The sequence below is a fragment of the Bubalus kerabau genome, chromosome 1 (genome assembly GCF_029407905.1).
Source record: "Bubalus kerabau isolate K-KA32 ecotype Philippines breed swamp buffalo chromosome 1, PCC_UOA_SB_1v2, whole genome shotgun sequence".
Taxonomy (NCBI): Eukaryota; Metazoa; Chordata; class Mammalia; order Artiodactyla; family Bovidae; genus Bubalus; species Bubalus kerabau.
In genome coordinates, this window is record NC_073624.1 from 183,585,618 (window position 1) to 183,607,708 (window position 22,091).

At 54.0% G+C, this 22,091-nt stretch overlaps 1 protein-coding gene across 7 annotated transcripts in view; it reads left to right on the plus strand.

The window, feature by feature from the left end:
• Positions 1-22,091, plus strand: part of PDE4A (phosphodiesterase 4A) — a 45,311-nt gene that overhangs the window by 12,238 nt on the left and 10,982 nt on the right. For 3 of the 7 annotated variants that reach the window (XM_055544525.1, XM_055544543.1, XM_055544563.1), the window contains exons 3-8: positions 15,508-15,699; positions 16,742-16,778; positions 16,902-16,972; positions 17,756-17,805; positions 17,966-18,078; positions 21,972-22,065. In XM_055544525.1, coding sequence (XP_055400500.1) covers positions 15,508-15,699; positions 16,742-16,778; positions 16,902-16,972; positions 17,756-17,805; positions 17,966-18,078; positions 21,972-22,065 — 557 coding nt within the window. Of the gene's footprint in view, positions 1-3,346; positions 3,687-4,527; positions 5,060-15,507; positions 15,700-16,453; positions 16,563-16,741; positions 16,779-16,901; positions 16,973-17,755; positions 17,806-17,965; positions 18,079-20,408; positions 20,490-21,971; positions 22,066-22,091 lie in introns of those variants that run through there. The other 4 variants (XM_055544532.1, XM_055544554.1, XM_055544572.1 and 1 more) reach the window with 4 other exon arrangements.

The following is a 22,091-nucleotide window of genomic DNA, read 5'->3' on the forward strand; positions in this document are numbered from 1 at the left end:
TTGCCTGGAGGATCCCCATGGGCACAGGAGCCTGGCGGGCTACAGTCCATGGGGTTGCAAAGGGTCGGACACGACTGAAGAGACTGAGCACACAGCACCAGGGGTGAAGAATCCACCTGCCAATCCAGAGGACACGAGTTTGATCCTTGGTCCAGGAAGATTCCACATGCCGCAGAGCAACTAAGTCTGTGTGCTACGACTACTGAGCCTGCGATCTAGAGCCTGTGAGCCACAACTCCTGAGCCTGTTCTAGAGCCCATGCTCCCCAGCAAGAGCAGCCACCGCAATGAGAAACCTGTGCGCCACAAGTAGACGGTAGCTTCCCCTGACAGCAAGTAAAGAAAGCCAGCCTGTGGCAACGAAGCCCCAGCCCTGCAACAACAACAACAAAAAAGACTCCATGCTTCCAGTACAGGTGGCATGGGTTCAATTCCTGATCAGGGAACTAAGATCCCACATGCTATGCAGTGTGGCAAAAAATAAATAAATAAATAAAAATAAGTTAAAATAAATAAAAAGGCACTCAGGGGGCAGTCATGAAATAAAGAGAGATAGCCACTGACCTAGAGCTGGGCTCAGCCACTCACTGGCTGTGTGACTTTGAGCAGGTTGTTTTTCTCCAAGACTGAGATTTCCTGTCTATAAAATGGGACCCTAGTGTCACTTCATGGGCATTTTGTGAGAATTAAATGAGATCATAGCTAGAGGCGGTGAATGCACAGGAAGTATTCTGAAGGTTAGCTGCTATATCATCATTATCATCATAACCATTGTCTATATCCTCTGGTTAGTGGATAGCACGGCTTACACATTATAAGCTCTCTGTAAATGTTTCTCGGAGAAGGCAATGGCACCCCACTCCAGTACTCTTGCCGGGAAAATCCCATGGATGGAGGAGCCTGCTGGGCTGCGGTCCATGGGGTCACTGAGGGTCGGACATGACTGAGCGACTTCACTTTCTCTTTTCACTTTCATGCATTGGAGAAGGAAATGGCAACCCATTCCAGTGTTCTTGCCTGGAGAATCCCAGGGATGGGGGAGCCTGGTGGGCTGCCGTCTATGGGGTCGCACAGAGTCAGACATGACTGAAGTGACTTAGCAGCAGCATAAATGTTTCTCCAATAATAATAATCATTACTAGATGGTTCTTTCGGCCATGAGTTCACCATCCTCTTGGCCTGCTGACTTTCCAAATACTGTCGATATTTCTTACCCCAACAACTCATCTCTTGATTTACGGGCCTGTTGTGTGATGAGGAGTCCAACCTTGGACTCGGGAACAGATTTTGGTGTGGGCAGTCATGAGCTTTGCTGTCCTGGTAGAGGAATTTTCGAATAAGGCCCTACCAGCTGCCAGGACCGCTTGTTCTGACGATCAGCCCTTCAAAATTCCCTGAAGTGTCACTGGCTGCCCCAGCACTTGTAGTTGGAGCAAACTTTAAAAAAGAAAAAGTAACTAAGATTCAGTGAGTGCTTATTATGTCCAGACACTTCTCTGAGTCTTTTACATATCCATCCCTGAGGTGTGTCATGTTATCGAACCCATTTTATATGTGGGGAAACTGAGGCTCCGTGAAATGAAGTGACTGGCTCAAGGTCAGATGAATAAGAAATCCTGGAGGCCAGACTTAAGCCTAGGTAGTCCAGCTTAGTGCCCCTTGACTTGGGAGCCAACAGGTAGAAAGGGGAGAGATTCACAGAGATGATTTAGATTTAGAGATTTGCCCCATTTTCTTATTTTAAACTTCTTCCCCTTCCCTAACTCAAAGGAGTCACAGACAGGAGGGGTAGGCATTGGAATTATAACTAGTTAGCTGATTTTCAAGCTTCCCAGGTGGCTTAGTATATAAAGAATCTACCTGCCGATGCAGGAGATGCAAGAGACCTGAGTTTGATCCCTGGGTCGGGAAGATCCCCTGGAGAAGGAAATGGCAACCCAGTCCAGTATTCTTGCCTGGAGAATCCCACAGACAGAGAAGCCTGGCGGGCTACAGTCCATGGAGTCGCAGTCCGACATGACTGAAGCGACTGAGCAGAGGCAGAGCTGACTTTATTCAAGAATCTTCACCTCTCCTCTCTGAGTCTCAGTTTCCTCATCTGTGAAAGGGGATAATATGCCACCGCAACAGAGTCACAGTGACTGCACATGCAAACCCACCACCACTGGGCCCCGTGGAAGTCACTGCTGAGGGGAGGTCAGTGACTTGGAGCCACCTCATGAGCTGAGGGGGCCCTGATTCTAAAGAATACCTCAGAGAGTCTAAGGAGTAGCAGGACTGGGGGAGCCCTAGGAGTGTCTGGGGGCTGTGAGCACTCCTCACAGAGCTTCTAGGGGTCTCTTAAGAGTTATGAGGCATGTCTAGGAGGCTGTGGGGGGTATTCTGGGGCTGCCCCAAGGATTGTGGATACATCTTGGATTCCAGGGGTAGCACAGGGTTTCAGGACTATCTTAGGAGCTGTAGAGGAATCTAGTAGTGCCTCTGGGGTCCATGGGGCACCCCAAGATTTTAGTGGCATCCCTATAGTCATGGAAACATCCCCTGAATCTTAAGGCATCCCTGAGTTTATGTTAGGGTCTCAGCACCTCAGGGGTGCTGTGGAGCTATGGGGGCGGGACATCTGAGGGACCGTGGAAACATTCTTGAGGTCTGTGAGGGGCCCTGGGATTTGGGAGGCCTTCATGGAGATCCGTGAGAATGCTCTAGCTGTGGGGGTTTCTTGGGGTGTTTGGAAGGTCTCGGCATGATCCAGGGTTGGTGGGAACACTCTAGGGGGTTTGGTGGGCATTTGAGAACCATAGAGATTGTCCTGGGATCTGAAGGGGTTTCTCCTGGGCTCTCAAAGCACCTCTGATATTTGCGGGTGCATCCTGTGATTCTTGGGGTGCCCTGGGGTGTTGTGGGAATGTCTGAGGAACAAAGAGCAGACGTCAGGGGGCTATGAGAGTGTGTGTGGGTCTATGGGAGTCTCTCAGGGCATCTGGATTTTGTGGCGGAACCCAGGAATTTCGGGGGTATCTCTGGGTTGTGTGGGGACATCTCAGAGATAGTAGGGGCACTCCCTGGGATAGTGGGGCTCTCAGTCTCAGGCCCCTGAGGTCTGTGGGGCCTCTCAACATCGTGGGAGGTGTGTGTGAGCGCACCCCAGAAATCTAGGGGGCATCCCCAGAGTTTGTAGAGACGCTTCCGGAGATTGTAAGGACGTCAGGGGAACTGTGGGGGCCCCCGGCGTGTGTGGGGTGTCCCCGCCACGGCCGCGTGGGGGCCCCTGGCCCGCTCCGCCCCAGGGGCGGCCCTAGCGCATAGCCGGAAGGGCCGAGGCGGCCGGGAGGGGAGGGGCCCGTGGGCCCCGGGGTAGGGCGGCCGGCCTGCGTGGGCCGCGCGGGGCGGGCGGCGCTGCTCTCCAGCGCCCGCCGAGGCGGGGCCGCCCCGCGCCGCCCAGGCCATGGCGCGGCCGCGCGGCCTGGGCCGCATCCCTGAACGACAGCTGGAGGCCTTCCCGGCGGCGGCAGCGGCGGCCACCGAGGACGAGGCGTTCCTGCCCGAGCCCCTTGCCCCGCGCGCGCCCCGCCGCCCACGTTCTCCGCCTGCCTCGCCGGTCTTCTTTGCCAGCCCGTCCCCAACTTTCCGCAGGCGCCTTCGACTTCTCCGTGGCTTTCAGGATTTGGGCCGCCAAGCTTGGGCCGGGTAAGTGTGCGCCGGTGGCTGTGGGTTCGAGTCCCTACCCTGGCCATCAGGCGCGAGCCGCGGGTTTTGGGGCTCGCAACTAGCTCGCTCAGCCTCACTTTTTCCTCTTCCGTCACAGGGCAGCGATAAAAATCATCTCTGCCCGTCAGGGTTGCCGTGGAGACATCTGATAAGGCATGCAGTAGGCGCTCAATAAACGCCACATGCCTCCCACTTCCTGTGCAGACCTGAAGTTGCGGTCGGGCTTTAGGGCAGAGTGGAGCCCACCTGCCACCCAGGATGATCTGGGGACGTACTTTGGGTTGTGTTATCCTTAATGGAACGGCCTGTGAAATGGGGCCAGCGCTGCCCTGTGGGGGCTGCCTTGCCAGGAGGCACAAAGAGGGCAAATGAACGTTCCCTTCGTACCCAGACCCAGAGTGGGCCGCGGGGGCGGTAAGCCTGCGGGGTGCGGAGCCGGGAGGCCACATCCGGTGTGACTCTCCGGTGTCCCGTTTATCTTGGAAACTGCAGATTGGCTGCCCGGAGGTAGGCCCGGGGCTGACTCGGGGGGCTTCTCCGGAGCCCCCATCATCCTCCGTACTCTCCGGCCTGCAACTTGTTTAGAACCCGAGTCCGGGGACTTGGGGAAGAGATGGGACGGGGCACGATCAGGAGGAGGGGGTCGAGGTCCCTGGGAGCCCGGCTTGGGGCTGGAAAAGGCTGGGGCGGGGCAGTCAGTGCCTTCTCCGGTTTCTCTCTGTGTCTCTGTCTTCACCTCTGCGCCGCCCCTCAAGCCCCTAACTCTTCCTCCCCCGCATCCCTGTCACCCGACCCTGTACTGCACCCGCGGGCAAGTCGTTTCTCCCCGGGGAACACGCGGCGTTCAGAGACCTCCAGCGGGCCCAGCTCGACGTCAGGGAAGCGGGAGAGAAGGCGGGGTCAGAGGCGGGCTCGGAGCCCGGGAAACCGGAGCCTGGGGCACCCTCCGAGGCCCGGGGGAAGAGAGACAAGCGGGAAGTATGCGCAGAGTTCCGCAGGGCCCCCCGCGGGAGGAGGCAGGCGCGGAGCCCTCCCTGGCGCAGCGGACGAGGGGACGCCCGAACGCCCGGGGACGTCCCTGGGGGGGTCACCGGGAGGGCGGGTGTGGAGGCGGCGCCGGCGGTAGCCGCCGCAAACACCTCGGGCCTGGCGAGCAGTGCGTGCCACCCCGCCTCGCGGTCGTACCCATGCGCACGCCGTCGGCGCTTGGCACTCATGCGCTCCAGTGCGGCACCCCGGGTCCGGCCCCGGCCCCCTGCCCTGGCACTGCCTCCCGCGGGCCCTGAGTCACTGGTCCACTTCTCCTTCAGCGAAGAGGACACCTGTTGGTACCCTCCAGGCAGATCTGTCAGGTGGGTGGCCCGCGGCCAGTCCCCTCCTTTGCCACCGGAGGGCTCTGACTGCTTTGTGTGTGGGGGGTGCAGGGAGCAGTCTGCCTTGGGGGAGTCCCCAAAGTGGTTCTTAGTTTCTGCCTGGAGCCTCACCCTCTTTCTCTGGCCCTAAACTGTCTGGGTGCTGCCTAGGGCTTCCTGCAGGTGGTGGCCCCCAGAATGGGTGCTGGGTCCTGCCCCCTTCCCACCTACCCAGGATTCCTCCACGCTCCTTGTGCCCCTAAACCTGGGCTTCTGGCATTCACCCTGGCAGCAAATATGTGTGTCCCGCGTCACCTGGGCTCCACTCCCAGGCCACTGGCTTCAAGCCAGGTCCCTCCAGCCCTGTCTGCTCAGTGCCTCCAGCCTTACCCTCTCTTCTTCCTTGCTGGGGCTGCCAGGCTTGAAAACCAAGTTGGGTGGGGGTGGGGAGGGGGTTCCTGCTGGAAAACCTGGGGTAGGGGGGCTTTCGAATCTGCTGGACAGCACTGGGGCAGAGAAGTGGTCTCTAGGTTCTCAGAATTCTCAGAGTACTCCAGTCTTGTTCTTGCTCCGCTGCATTGACCCCTTCAGACACCCAGACACACACATGCGCTCTCGCATGGATGCACACAGTCCACAAACGCAGCCACATAAGACACAAACACAGACACACCCCCACACAGGGTAATTGAGGTCACCTGGTGTGGTCTGTGCAAGGCATGGGTCTTGCGGCTGATGGAGCACAGGTGACCCGTGGCCGTAGTGACAGACACACCACAGAAACCTAGGTCTCACACCCCCTTGCACTCACTACACTGACTGCAGGAGCACACTTGCACTGCAACACACACTCAGGACCGATTTCCACCTGCCCTCTGTTACACACAGGAGCATTCATGCCTCATACCCCCTGAGGAGTCGGGGACAGTCGCAGCACACAGGTACCCTCTCCCAAGGTCACACACACATAGACACACAGATCCAGGCAGACTCCAACACAGAGACCCCGCACACACACACACAGATCCACACAGACAAGTGTATGCACATGGGGGCTCCAGAGCACGCACACACTCCCCTGGACTCCCACATATACAGACCCTCCTTGCAAACCAGCCCCACGAACTGCCGTGTCACCTGGCACCATGTGCCGGCCTGGCAGACACACACCACCGCCCGCCCCCAACCTCCGTGTGACCTTCACAAAGCAAATGCCAGGCCTTTCCATGAAGGCTGCCTGGCACCTCTTGCGAGGGAGTCAGGTGGAGTGGGGCAGGGAGCCCAGGGAGATGGCAGGCCTGCCTGGGGGAGACAGACACCCAGTGATTTACTGGGCAGCAGCCTTGTAGCCTGGTGGCCTGGTTCTAATCGTGCTTTACCCTGAGCCAAGTTACTTATCCTATTTGTGCCTCAGTTTCTATCTGTGGAAAATGGGGCATGAGGACCCGTCTGGGCATACCAGAGTGCCTAGCATGTGACATTTGATAGCAATTGGCTACTGTGATCACTATGAGTCTGACCAATGGGGACGTGTCTCGTCTCCTGCCCCCTCCACCTCCACCGCTTGTTTGTTTCGTATCGGCCTGTGCAGCAGAACTCCAAAGCCTGCATCTGTCCCTGGGCTGCCCAGTCCTCCAGGGGCCCAATTTGATGCTCCAGGAGCCCAGGCGGGCGGGCCCAAGGCCCTCAGAGGAGTAGAGGCAGGTAGCAGCTCCATCTGAATGCCGTCAAGTGGTCAGCCTGTCCAAAGGAGAGTCTTGGGCAAGTCATTTCCTTTTTTTTTTTTTTTTTTGGCCTCACTGTGCAGCTTGTAGGCTCTTAGTTCCCCAAGCAGGGATCAAACCTGCTCCCCCTGCATTGGAAGTCTTAACCACCAGACCAACAGGGAAGTCCCTGAAGTCCTTCAGTTTGCTTTCTGATGAAGTGTCTGGGTATGTGCCTGTGAGGTCAGGGCCTTTTGGCTGCCCGTGACTTGGGTTTGCAGCTTTGGGTCCCATTGGGACATTGCTGGAGCCACCTCCAACCTGACTTTGGCTACTGTGAGCAGTGGCAGGTCAGGGAGGAATGAGTGCCAACAGCTCTGGGTCTGGTTCTGAGGGGTAGCTGAGACACCTGCTCCCGCCCCTTCCACACACACGCTCTCTCTTTCTGTCCCTCTCAGGCTGCTGTTCAACACACCTGATCCTCTCTCTTCTGTCCTTCCACAGCCCAGGGGGCATTTGCTCCTGGAAGCACAAACAGCAGGGCCCCAGAGAACCTCTTCTTCCCATCTGGGCCTCTGGGCTCCTGCTTACGTGAGCTGAGTCCCCCTGGGGCTATGGGATCTGCCCACAAGTCTAGCTGGGTGTCCTCTGGGCTTGGGTCTCAAGTTCCCCCAACTGCAGCTTCAGTTCCTAGGGTGGGGCTGAGGTCCTCAGGATGGAGGTATGTGTCCCTCTCCTCCCCTCCCCAGTGGCACTCAGCAGAGCCCCAAAATCCAGGTGGGACCTTGGGAGACAGGACCTCATTCTCAGGCGGGAAGGCCACCAGCCCCTCGCTCCCTCTCTGCACCTCAACCTCCATATTGACCTAGGACATTAATAGAACCCGACTCACAGGATTGGTGGGAGACCTGATTGGGTTCATGTGTACAAAGCCCTTCGATGGTACCAGGAGGGACATCCCTGATGTTCTAGAGATTAGCTCCTGCGCTTCCAATGCAGGGGACATGGGTTTGAGAACTGGTCGGGGAACTAAGATCCCACGTGCCATGTGGCGCGGCCAAAAGACAAAAAGCAAAACAATGACAAACACACAAAATTACAGACAGTACCAGGCACAAGGCAAATCCTGAGTATCTTATTATTGGGGCTTCCCTGTTGGCTCGGGGATAAAGAATCCAAGTGCCACTGGTTCTGGAGGAGGGTATGGCCACCCACTCCAATATTCCTGCCTGGGAAATCCCATGGACAGAGGAGCTTGGCAGGCTATAGTCCAGGGGGTCACAAAAGAGTCGGATACAACTGAGCAACTAAACCACAACCTTATTATTCCTATAAATCTAAAAGGATCTATCCTGGCACTCAGTACACAGCAGGTGCTCAATAAATGGGCATTATCATCAAAGGCCCAAGTTCATGATCTAAGAGTATTTTTACTTGTGTTTTTTTTAATTGACTTAAAAAATTAACATATAGTAAAATTTGACTTTCTTTCCCCCCTTTGGCTGTGCCCTGCTGCTTGTGGAATCTTAAATTCCCTGACCAGGGATTGAACCCAGGCCCCCAGCAGTGAAAGCACTGAGCCCTAACCACTGGAGCACCAGGGAATTTCCAAAATTCAACCTTTTTAGTACCTGTTGCATGAGAGGTGTTTTTTTTTTTTTAATTGTAGTAAAATATATATAATAAAGTTTACCACTTTAACTTGACCGTACAATTTAGTGTCGTTAAGTACACACACATTGTTGTGCAACTATCCCCCCGCCATCCATTGCCAGGACACTTTCATCTTCCTAAAGCGAAACTCCGTCCCCATGGAACACTCACTCCCATTCCCCTCCCCCAGCCCCCAGCCCCTACCACGCTTTCTTTTTTTCTATGAATTTGACTCCTCCAGGGACCTCATGTAAGGGGAATTGTACAATATTGTCCTTTTGTGTCTGACATTTCATTTACTGTGATGTTTTCAAGGTTCATGCACGTTGTGGCTTGTGTCAGAATTTCCTTTCTTTTTTAAAAATTTACTTATTTGGCTGCGCTGGCTCTTAGTTGCCACATGCTGAATCTTTTAGTTGCCACATGTGGGGTCTAGTTCCCTGACAGGGATCGAACCCAGGGCCCCTGCATTGGAAGTGTGGAGTCATAGCCACTGGACCACGAGGGAAGTCTCCAGCTTTTGATTCTTTTGGGCATATGTACTTGGAAGGCGTATAGCTGGATCACATGGTAGTTCTGGTAGTTTTTGCAGAGCCGCCAAACTCTTTTCTACTGTGGCTGCACCTTTTTCTATTCTCACCAGCAGTGTATAAGTATTCTAGTTTCTCCACATGCATGCCAACACTTGTTATTTTCCTTTTTTTCTTTTTTAAATAATAGCCATCCTGATGGGTGGTATCTCATTGGGGTTGTTTGCATTTTCCTAATGACCAGTGATGTTGAGCATCTTCTCATGTGTTTATTGTCCATATGTATGTCTTCTTTGAAGAGATGTTTAAGGGTTATACCGCCCCCCCTTTTTTTTTTTGCCATGCCCATGACTTGTGGGATCTTATTTCCCCAACCAGGGAATGAATCCAGGATCTCAGAAGTGAGAGCTCCAAGCCCTAACCACTGGACCACCAGGGACCTCCCTCCCACTTTCTAATTAGGTTGTATGTTTTGTTGTTGTTGAGTTTTAGGAGTTCTTTATATAGTCTGGACATTGCACATGCGCTTAGTCGCTCAGTCGTGTCCGACTCTGTGATGCTATGGACTGTAGCCCACCAGGCTCCTCTGTCCATGGAACTCCCCAGGCAAGAACACTGGAGTAGCTTGCCATTTCCTTCTCCAGGGGATCTTCCCGATGCAGGGATCGAACTCAGGTCTCCTGCATTGCAGGAGTTGCATTGTATTCTTGACAGTCTGAATCATCAGGGAAGCCCAGTCTAGATATGAATCCCTTATCAAATATGTTATTTGCAAAAATGTTCTCTCAGAAATTCCCTTGAAGTCCAGTGGTTAGGACTCCAAGTTTCCACTGCAGGGGGCACAGGTTCAATCCCTGGTCAAGGAACTATGATCTCATATGCCCCATGGTGCAGCTGAAAAAAGAAAAAAGGACTATTAAAAAAATATTCTCCCATTCTATGGATTGCCTTTGTACTCCCTGAATAGTCTTTTGATGCACAAAAGTTTTTAACTTTGATGAACTCCCTAATTTATTTTTTCTTTTGTTGCCTGTGCTTTTGATGTCATGTCCAAGGAATCACTGCCAAATCCAATGTCATGAAGCTTCTAAGAGTTTTATAGTTTTAGCCCTTAATATTTAGATGTTTGATCTACTGGCGGTTAATTTCTGTATATGGTATAAGGCCAGTCCATTCTAAAGGAGATCAGCCCTGGAATTTCTTTGGAAGGAATGATGCTAAAGCTGAAACTCCAGTACTTTGGCCACCTCATGTGAAGAGTTGACTCATTGGAAAAGACTCTGATGCTGAGAGGGATTGGGGGCAAGAGGAGAAGGGGACGACAGAGGATGAGATGGCTGGATGGCATCACTGACTCGATGGACGTGAGTCTGGGTGAACTTCGGGAGTTGGTGATGGACAGGGAGGCCTGGTGTGCTGCGATTCATGGGGTCGCAAAGAGTCGGACACGACTGAGCGACTGATCTGATCTGATCTGAAGGATCCCACTTCATTCTTCTGTAAACGGGTAACTAGTTTTCCCAGCACCATCTTTTAAAAGACTGTCCTTTCTCCATTGAATGGTCTTGGCTTCCTTGTTGACAGTCATTTGACCACATATATGTGAAGGTTTATTTCTAGGCTCTCTATCCTTTTCAAATTTATGTATTTATTTTTGGCTGCACTGGGTCTTCATTGCTGCTCAAGGGCTTTCTCTTGTTGCAGCAGTCAGCGACTACTCTCTAATTACAGTGCACAGGGCTTCTCGTGGTGGCTTCTCTTGTTGCAGAGCACATGCTCTAGGGCGCATGGGCTTCAGCAGTCATGTCACAAAAGCTCAATAGTTGCGTCTTGTGGGCTCAGGAATACAGGCTCAGTAGTTGTGGTGCTCGGGTTCAGTTGTCCCGTGGCATGTGAGATCTTCCCAGACCAAGGATCCCGTGCATTGCAAGGCAGATTCTCAACCACTGGACAACCAGGAAAGCCCTCGGCTGTCTTGATATTTTCAATTTATGATGGGTTTATCAGGACATATCATAAGTCAAGGAAATCACTGACTCCTCCCCTTCATCCTGTACAAATAATTCATAAATAAATCCCTTAGGTTTTCTTTAAATATATGTTCCAAATACAACCATTTCTCAGTAACTCACCACAACCATCTTAGTCCAAGCCACTAATAAAACACCCCATTTAAAAAAATCAAAGAAGGTCTGTAGTTTATTTTTGTGTTTTTTTAAATTGCTGAATACCCTTATAGCTCAATCAGTAAAGAGTCTACCTGGGGTCAATTCCTAAGTCAGGAAGATCCCCTCGAGAAGGAAATGGCAACCTATTCCAGTATTCTTGCCTGGAGGAATGTCTCCCATGGGCAGAGGAGCCTGGCAGGTTACAGTCCCTGGGGTCGCAAGAGTTGGACACAACTGAGCCATTAAGCCGGAGAAGGCAATGGCACCCCACTCCAGTACTCTTGCCTGGAAAATCCCATGGGCAGAGGAGCCTGGTAGGCTGCAGTCCATGGTGTCTCAAAGAGTCAGACACGACTGAGCAACTTCACTTTCACTTTTCACTTTCATGCATTGGAGAAGGAAATGGCAACCCACTCCAGTGTTCTTGCCTGGAGAATCCCAGAGACGGGGGAGTCTGGTGAGCTGCCGTCTATGGAGTTGCACAGAGTTGGACACGACTGAAGCGACTTAGCAGCAGCAGCAGCAGAGCCACTAAGCATACACACATTCCACGGCATGGATCTGCTACCATTTATCCATTCATCTGTTGATGTACATTTGCTTTGGTTGTTTCTAGTTTGGGGTGATTATGAAGAGAACTGTTATAAACACTCGTCAGCAGGCTTATATATATATATACTCATTTGGGCTGTGCTGGGCAGGTCTTAGTTGTGGCATCCAGGATCTTAAGTTGAGGCATGTGAACTCTTAGTTGCAGCATGTGGGATCTAGTTCCCTGACCAGGGATCGAACCGGGGCCCTCTGCATTGGGAACGTGGAGTCCTAGCCTCTGGACCACGGGGGAAGTCCCTAGTCAGCAAGTTTTTGAGTGGAGGTGTTTTCATTTATCTTGGGTAAATATATAGGAGTGCAGCTGTCAGGTTGTACAATTAGGGTATGCTCAATTTCATAAGAAACCAACCAACTGTCTTCCAGAGTGGCTGTACCACTTGGCATTCCCATCAGTGATGGGATCCTTGTGGTGACAAGGATGAATCCTTGTCATCACCACTTGGTATCCTTGTCAATTTTTGTTTGTTTAGCATCCTTGTAGGTGTGAAGGGATAGTGCATGGTTTTAATTTGCATTTCCCTAAGGAGGAATGATGTTTCCTGTGCGAATGTGCCATCTGTATATCTTCTTTGGTGAACTGTCCATACTTCTGCTCATTTTTGCATTGAGTTGTCTTCTTTTTAAATTTTCATTTATCTATTTTTGGCTCCCCTGAATCTTCGTTGCTGCACAAGGGCTTCTTCTAGTTGCGGTGCGCGGGCTTCTCATTGCAGTGGCTTCTCTTATGGAGCACGGACGGGCTCTAGGCACGTGGGCTTGGTAGCTGTGGTGCATGGGCTTAGTTGCTCTGCGGTCTGTGGGATCTTCCTGGATCAGGGTTTGAACCTGTGGCCCCTGCATTGGCAGGCAGATTCTTAACCACTGCACCACCAGGGAAGTCCAAATTGTCTGTCTTCTTCTTATTGAATCTTCAGAGTTCATTATGTATTCTGGATACCAGTCCTTGGTCAGATATTTTCTCCCAGTCTGTGGCTTGTCTTTTTATTCTCTTGACAGTGTCTTTTGCAGAGCAGCATTCAGTGTTTTTAAAATGTTTTCTGAAGTTTGTTTTCAAAAGAAGTTTGAGTTTTCAACTATTTAACATTTCCAGTTTCTTTCCTAAAATTGGAACCGAAGGCCCCCAGCCCCACTCTGCTTTTTATGTTGGCTGCCTGGCCCCTGGAAAAATTTGCTCTAATGAGAGGAATGTGCTCTGATGGGGGTCGTCAACAGAGGGCAGAAGTTAACATTTTGATCTGAGGAATCCCAACACTTGGGGTGGAATTCTGACTGTACCATGACCCTACTGTGTGACCTGGAACCAATCATCCTCTCTGAACCTTAGTTTCTTCATGTGTAAAATGGAGGCACTGAAGTCTCCCCCCGATCCCCCCATCCCAGGGCTGGCCCAGGAAAAAGAGTCCATGTATAGAAGCTGGTGGGAGAAGGCAATGGCACCCCACTCCAGTACTCTTGCTTGGACAATCCCATGGACAGAGGAGCCTGGTGGGCTACAGTCCATGGGGTCGCTGAGAGTTGGACACGACTGAATGACTTCACTTTCACTTTCATGCATTGGAGAAGGAAATGGCAACCCACTCCAGTGTTCTTGCCTGGAGAATCCCAGGGACGGGGGAGCCTGGTGGGCGGCCATCTAGGGTCGCACAGAGTCGGACACGACTGAAGCGACTTAGTAGCAGCAGCAGCATAGGAGCTGGTATTGCTGTCCTGGTCTAGGAGATTTCAGACTTTTTTTTTTTGACCAGGCTACATGGCATGTGGGATCTTAGTTCCCTGACCAGGGATGGAACCTGGGCCCCCTGCGGTGGAAATGCAGGGTCCTTACCACTGGACCGCAAGAGAATTCCCTCAGGTTTATTTCTTAGCAGAGGGAACATTCAAATAAAATCTTAGACCGACATTCAATAGTAGGACCAGAAAGTGCAGGGAGGATTCTATTTCCTCTCTCCCTACCCGGTTGTACTCACCAGAGCACAGCCTGAAATCTGCTGACCAGTCTAACACCCTCATTTTAACAGAGTCACAGACGAGAGAGGGCAGTGACCTTCTTGAGGTCACACAGCATGTCACAGGCACACAGCTCCCCACGCTTATCCTCAAACCTTCATATCAATTGCCTAGCTGAGTTCCCTCCCCAGGGATACTGATAGATTTAGAGTTAGGCAGCTGATAGATTTACAGCTGCCAGTGTTTCTTGAGCTCCCTGTTAGGCACCACTCTGAGCATGTTACCTGTGTAACCTGGTTACACAGGTACCTGTGATAGCTGGTTACCTGGATGACCTGAGGCAGGCAGTGGTTGCCCCCATATTGCAGAAGAGGAAACTGAAATTTGGTCTTTTCCCCCAAGTTGTACATTTGGGAAGTGGCGTAGCCAGCTCTTTCCTACCTCATCCAGAGGCTCTGTCTTGCCAGTGCCAACAGAATGGAGTCCTGCTGTATCCTCTATTTAGCTGTGTCTCTGTTATCTATCTATATCTCCACTCCAGTGACACCAATTTCCTTGCTGGTCCTCCAACAAAAAACAGATTCAGCCACAGGGCCTTTTCACTTACGGTTCCCTCACCCTGGAGTGCTTTCTCCCACCTCCTGACCCCATGGCCTGCTCCTTCTCATCCTTCAGGCCCTGCTCAGATATCACCTCCTCAGAGAGACCTGCCCCCACCACAGCAGCTAAAAATCACCTTTCCAGCCACCCACCTAGTTTTAATTCCCTGGATGGCACCATCCAGCCTGTATATTCATTCATTCATTCATAGATTGATTCATTCAGTAAACATTTATTGGGCGTCCAGGCCATGTTCTTAGCCAGAGATCCAGCAGTGAACAAAGCAGACAAAAATCCTTGCTCTGTAGAGCTTAGTTCTAGAAGGGAAGGCAAACAGCGGAGAAGTAAAACATAGAATGTGTTGGGTAAGTAGTATTTATTTTAAGGAAGGGAAATATGAAATGTAAGGGCAGGGGATGACATTTCAGATGGGTTGGTTGAGGGAGGCCTTCCTGAAGAGGCAACATTTGAGAGGAGGCCTGAAGGAGGTGAAGGGGGAACCACTGGAGATCTGGGCCAGGGAGACAGCCTGTGCAAAGGCCCTGAGGCAGGAATGTTCCTGGAATATTTAGGGAACAGCCAGATAGCAATTATGGCTGCAGCAGAGTCCATGAACGGCATAGTGGGTATGGGGGCAGGGCCTTGTGGGCCACAGCAAGGACTTTGGCTTTGGCTCTGAGTGAACTGGGATCCAGAGAAGGTTCTAAACAGAGGAGGGATGTGACCCAACTCAGGTATTCACAGGCTTCCTCTGGCTGCTGAGGGAAGCAGACAGGGGTATAGACAGAAGCAGCTAGGGGCCAGAGCAAAGACAAATGTCCTGGCCCAGGCAAGTGATGATGGGCAGGCTGGCCAAGGAAGGGGTATGAAGCAGACAGATTATTCTTGAATAGATTTGATTGCTTTGAGGTACCAAGGAAAGAACAGAGCGAGGAGGACCCCACAACTTTTGGGCATGTGCAGTGCTGCTCAGTTAGCCTGTTTCTAGACCAGCCCTCGCAGTGTCATGTCTGTGAAGGGCACAGATCATGGTCTGTCTGGGTCACGGCAGTGTCCCTTAGCTCTGGCAGCAGGACCAGGCACACAAATGTGGTCTCTCTAATTTCCTGTCTCCCACCTTTTCTGAGGTATCGGTCTCTCTTGTCAGGAATTTCCTGGGTCTCCTTATTCCTCTCAACGCCCCCCCTCAATGTCATCTCAGCCCCCTGACCCCTCTTCCTAACCACCCCTTGCAGCTTGGAGGCGGAGAATGGACCGACACCGTCGCCAGGCCGCAGCCCGCTGGACTCGCAGGCGAGCCCGGGCCTCGTGCTGCATGCTGGGGCGGCCACCAGCCAGCGCCGGGAGTCGTTTCTCTACCGCTCAGACAGCGACTATGACATGTCACCCAAGACCATGTCCCGGAACTCGTCGGTCACCAGCGAGGCGTGAGCACCCGCCATCTCCCCCCTGGCTGGCTCTTCCAGGCCTCCTGGCCCCAGCAAGGGGGGGCGGGGGCTGCCCAACCCCCACCCCACCTCATGGTCCTTGGCAAAAACTAAACAGCGCCCTTATTCCCTATTGAGGACTCAACCCCCTTATAGCATACCCACCCAGTGAGGTATGAGTGTCCACCCTGTCTCTGCTCCGCCACCCAGCCACTCTGAGCCCAGGCCCAGCCCCACCCGTGTCCCTACAGTGTCCACCCACCCAACCTGCCCATGCCCACTCCTACCCCTTGGTTTCAGGGGCCTGGCCTCACCTTATCCCATCTCTCCAGCAAGGGAACCCCACTTGAGCCCCTCCTGGCTACCACTTCCAGAGGGTCCACCTCGGCTGACCCTTTTCTTCCTCCCCATGTCTAGGCTTCCCTAAACCAGCCCCCTTATCATGACCACCTATAGTGGTGTGTGGAGAAGGAAATGGCAACCCACTCCAGAATTCCTGCCTGGGAAATCCCATGGACAGAGGAGCCCAGCGGGCTACAGTCCATGGGGTTGCAGAGAGTCAGACATGACTGAAGCAACTAAGCAATAATAGCATAGAGGTGTGAGCACCCTCATCTCCTCAGCCCTCTTCCTCTACTGAATCCTCCAGCCCTGTCCTGACCCAGTGAGGCATCTGTTTCACCCCTTCCCCCCAGCTCCTGTCCTCCGCCCCCTCCCCACTACTAGTTTCTCCAAGCTCAGCCTCTGAGGTGTGTTCACCACCCTCCTTTTGTCTCTGCGCCACCTCACCTTGCCCCACCTGAACCCTTCTCCCTGACCGTTTCCTTCAGAACGAGCCCCTGCAGCGTGACCATCCTTGTGAGGTATAAGCACCCCTCCCCCACCCCACAGAGCCCCCTTCCTGTCCACCAGCCTCCCGGGGCCCAGTCCCCCACAGAGTGACACCCTAGGGACTTGCTTTTCTGGTAGCCCCAGCCCCTGTCCACCCCAGACCCTTGGGAGCCCCACTGTGAGGACCCCTGACCTACCCCTGTCCTTGCAGGCATGCAGAGGACCTCATCGTCACGCCGTTTGCCCAGGTAAGACCCCCTCCCCTAAGAAGGGAAGGGGCTCTGACTCTCCCCCACACTTGGGGACAGGGGCCCAGCCCCAGCTCCTCGCTCTGGGTGGGCCCCTCTCCTCACCCTGGCTCCCCCACCCAGGTGCTGGCCAGTCTCCGGAGCGTTCGCAGCAACTTCTCCCTCCTGACCAATGTGCCCATTCCCAGCAACAAGTAAGTGGAGGCTGGGCCCCAGGGCCTGTGATCATGAGGCTCAACACACCTGGGTCCAACTCTCATAGCTGCTGTGTGACCTCAGGCAGGCACTTGACCTCTCTGAGCCTCTGTTTAGCCAACAGCTGCCACTGAGCCAGTAACCATTGTGATTCAAATTCTTAAGTCGGGGAAACTTTTATAAACAAAGATGGAGGGGTATGGACACTCAAGGCTGCGGTCATGAGTGGTCAGCCACCCCAGCCTCTGGGCCACTCCTGGCAGTGATGCCAGCTTGCCAGGCAATTAGCCTTCTGTGTTGCCTCTGTCAACTGGAAACCACTGTAAGAAGTTGAGAAGGTGATGTATAGAAAGTGCTAGAATATTGCCCAGCACATAGTAAGTGCTCACTGAATAGAAGTAGTTCTTATTTGGGGGCAGGGGTGAGGCTGAGAGCTGCTGGTTCCTCTGGGAGCCCTAGGGGGCGGGGGGCAGAGTTATCCTGGGGTTCAAGGAACTCAGGGGAGGGATGGTCAGGGAAGCAGGGACTTTGGAGACACAGGGTCTGACCCAACCAGCCATATAGTCTTGAGGAAGCTGGCTCCACCTTCGTGAACCTCAGTTTACTCATCTGTAAAATGGGTTTTTGTGAGGCTCTGTGAGAGGCAGCAGGCAGAGTAAATGGCAGCATGCCTGGGACACACAGAGAAGGCTCATAAAAAGGAAAGTAAGAACTCTTCATGGAGAGAGGGAGGCAGAGATGGGGGGAGGGCCAGGCTGAGGTTGGGGCCCAATTTTTTGCAGGCGGTCCCCGCTGGGCGGCCCAACCCCTGTCTGCAAGGCCACGCTATCAGGTAACCAAGCCCAAGGGCATGAGAAAGGCCCCTCGTGGTGCCCCAGTGCGGGGTCCCTCGCCCCCTTTCCCAGCGCCCTACTCATCGGACGGGCCCCCATCACCTCTGGGGGTCTCCATGCGAACCCTCGCAGTCACCGCCTCGGCTGCCCCTTCCCCAGAGGAGACGTGTCAGCAGTTGGCCCGAGAGACACTGGAGGAGCTGGACTGGTGTCTGGAGCAGCTGGAAACCATGCAGACCTACCGCTCCGTCAGCGAGATGGCTTCTCACAAGGTATGTAGGAGCAGAGGGGTGGAGCCAACGGCTGGGGGCGGGGTTAGCTATGGGGCGTGGCCAATGGGCGTGGTCCACCTGTGATTAGAGCCTGTGGGGTGGGGTCAGACCCTGGGTCTCCTTTATCTGACTTTGTATCTCCTGTAGACCTGGGATGTGCGTGTGTGTGTGTGTGTGTGTGTGTGATCTGACTTTGTATCTCCTGTAGACCTGGGGTCTGTGTGTATGTGTGTGTGTGTGTGTGTGTGTTATCTGACTTTGTATCTCTTGTAGACCTGGTGTGTGTGTGTGTGGGGTGTGTGTGTGTTATCTGACTTTGTATCTCTTGTAGACCTGGTGTGTGTGTGTGTGGGGTGTGTGTGTGTTATCTGACTTTGTATCTCTTGTAGACCTGGGGTGTGTGTGTGTGTGTGGTGTGTGTGTTATCTGACTATATCTCCTGTAGACCTGGTGTGTGTGTGTGTGTGGGGGGGGTGTGTGTGTGTTATCTGACTTTGTATCTCCTGTAGACCTGGGATGTGTGTGTGTGTGTGTGTATGTGTGTGTGTGTGTTATCTGACTTTGTATCTCTTGTAGACCTGGTGTGTGTGTGTGTGTGTGTTATCTGACTTTGTATCTCTTGTAGACCTGGGGTGTGTGTGTGTGTGTGTTATCTGACTTTGTATCTCCTGTAGACCTGGTGTGTGTGTGTGGGGGGGGGTGTGTGTGTGACCTTCTCTCCTGGGGGGAGCAGGTTGTGTTTGTATGGTCTATGAGTGTGTATCTGTGGCTATATGACTGTCTGTTGGTTACTCGATTGCAGTGCTGGGCAGGGAGGAGGGGAGGGGAGTGGGGGGTATCCCAATAAGATCCATCAGGAGTGGCATGCACAAGTGTATCCATGGAGGGCGTAAGGGTATGCACAGCTGACAATGTGGGGCTGTCAGTGTGGGGGGTGTGTATGTCTAGAAGTGTGAGTTAGTCCAGATGTGAATCTGAGTGTGTATCTCCATGTGTCTGTGACTCTGTGTGTGTGTGTGTGTGTGTGTGTGTGTGCTTGCAAGGCCACAGGAGAGAGTGCAAGGCATCCATGTACAGTGGTGCTGACTGTGTACTGCACAACTCCAGGGGGCGCCATTCAGGAAGCGGGCAATGTGAATGATGCCGCCTGGAGTTGTACAGCTTGGTGGGAGGATGCCTGTCAGGAAATGAATGTGCAGGTGGGGGCGTCTGTGTTGGGGGGTGAGCACACCCGTGGGTGGAGGTTTGTCTGGGAACATGTGAGTCTGAGGGCAATTGTGTCCCTGAGGGTATGTGTGGAGCATCTGAGAATGTGACTGTGTGTCTGAATGTAGGTCTGCGGGTGTGTTTCTGCGATGGAGTGTGTGCGTGTGGAGCCGTGGGTGTGAGTGTGCGTATTCCCTTATAGATTAGTCAGGGCACATTTGTGTCTGAGGCCATACGGGTATCCATGTTTCTTTACAAGTGTGTCTGTGGGTGTGTTGAGTGTGTCTGCAAGTGTGTCCAGTATCTGGGTGTTTATCCCTTAGTGTGTGCCTGCACTTTTGGTTGTGAGTCCGTATTCTGGGAACGGGTGTCTAGAGGTATTTGTGCCTCTGTGTGCTCAATTTTATACCTAGAAATGTGTTGAACAACAGAATTGTGACTGTGTGTGTGTGTGTTTGTGAGGTTAGCATAGGACTGAAAGCATTTGGGTGTCAGAGTGTGGTCAGGTCTGTCAAGTGTCTGACTGTAGTGGTGTGGAGTGGAATTTGTGTCTGATTGTGTGTTGGTGTGTGGAGCATGTGGGTGTGTGTGTCTGTCGCTGGGTGTGTCCACGGTGGGGTGGGGGCCATGCCCTCTGCCGGGTGTGTGTGCCTCCCTGCCCATCCCTGGCAACCTCACCTGGGTCCTGCCTGAGGCCCGTGGGCTCCAGTGCCCCTTTAATGCCCCCCCCACCCCCAGCACCACCTGACATTGCATGCAGCCTGCCAGTGCTGCAGTGAGCACGCACACGCACACACACAGGCGAACACACGGAGCCCAGAGCCTCCGAAGCCTCCTCCCGGGACCCTCGCCCTGCACCTTCCCCCCATGGGCAGGGGTCCCCGGCCACCTCCAGCCACTGTTGCTGCCGCAGTGGGGCCCAGCAGGGCCCACGGCAGGCGGACCATGTAACCAGGGCTGCTGCCGGGAGCGCGGAGGGGAAGGGAGCCCCCCAGCCCTGCTGGGCCGGCCCGGGCCCCTCCGCGGCTCCCCCTTCCACTGCCCAGCACCCCGCCCCCTGCCACAATAGCTGCTAACCCCGGGACTCCCCAAGCCCAGCCTCTGTGTGCGGCAGCCCTGAGCGGGGCCAAGACTCCACGATGCCCTTGGTGGATTTCTTCTGCGAGACCTGCTCCAAGCCGTGGCTGGTGGGCTGGTGGGACCAGGTAGGGGAACTCAGGGTGGAGGATGGGCAAGAGACCCAGCTCTGGCCCTCCCACCTCGCACCCTCCAGCCCCCGGTCTGGGCTTGTGTGTGCATCTGTGCACGTGTGTGGCCTGGAGATGAAGCCTGGTGACTGTGTCTCTGTGTGTGGCCAGGGGCTGGGCGTGGAAGGTGGGTGGCTTGGGGTGTGGGTCTCTCTCTGGGTGTGACCGTCAGCGTGCATGTGTGTGTGTGTCTGGAGTGGTGGGGGGCTGCCTGAGGCCCGTGGGCTTGTGTTCCTGGGTCATGGACTGGGGGATGGCCCTGGCCGAGATCACATGGTTCTGATTGTGGTGGTGTGTTTTGGGCCATGTTTATGAGCCCAGAGCTGCATGATTTTCCTGGGGCATGTGACCCTGAGTTCAGTGACTGCTTTATTGTGTGTGCTCCTTGATGTATGTGTGTGGGGGCTGTGTAGCACTCTGTAAGTGTGACTCTGTGCGGTTGTGTGACTTTGTGGGTCCATCTTGTGTGTGGATGTGTGTCTCTCTATGGGTGCCCAGGGCCTCTGGCAGCCCTGGGAGGAGTGAGTGCCCCTCCCGATGTGGGCCGGGCAGGCTCACCCTTCCTGCCAAGAGTCCCTCCTGCCTCTCTGGACAGTCGGCTCCAGCTCAGGGGGCGCTTTGGTGGAGCTTGGGGGTGGGGAGCCGATGCCCTTTCTCCTCATGCACAATGTCACAGCGGCCACTTGTGTGAAGAGAGACGGGGAGACCCAGAGGAGCCCCCAGGGCTGGTTCTAGGCATCCCCTGTCCATCTGTGCATCTGTCCACCCCTCTGAGGTTGGGGGAGAGGGGGCTATGATGGGAACCCCCCCTCCCCTAGTGACTGAACTAGGGTTTCCTCTGCTCACCCTTCTCCCTGCCCCGGCCAAACATCTTCACCCAGAATTTCAGGACTGCATTCCTTCCTTTCAAACTAGGCTGAGGGCTGCGGGGCCAGGACCCTGGGGTGTGGGGTCCCTGTCTGGGAAGACCTGGGCCAGGGGTAGGTCTGGGAAGTCAGGGGTTAAGGGGCCCACGGCCTGCCCCCTTTTCCCCAGCTCAGCAGCTGGTTGGAGGGGGAGTTGCTAAGGAGACTCCCATCACCATGGTGACGGGATTCTCCTGACACCCCATTGGCTCCCTGTTAAGCAGGAGCCCCTCCCTTCCACAGGTGCCCCTCTGACTCCTCCTTGGGGGCAGAAAGAGGGAGTATGGTGAGAGGAAGCCCCCTTCCTCAGAGAGGGAGGGCTGCACTCCCCAAGCCTGGGGACCCCCATCGAGAGTTGGGAGGAGAGGAAGGACTGACCCCTCCCTCTCACAGCCTGCTGAGGGCTGTGCTGGCTGAGCAGAGAAGTGAGAGGGGCTCCTGGGTTCTTCAGAGGTTTCTTGGGAAGGCCTGACCTTACCCCCCCAACCCCTGCCATCACCCCATCATGCCTTCCTTCTTGCCTCCTTCACCTTAGTTCAAGAGGATGCTAAACCGTGAACTCACACACCTGTCAGAGATGAGCAGGTCAGGAAACCAGGTCTCTGAGTACATCTCCACCACATTCCTGGGTGAGTGAAGGGCAGCACTGTGTGTG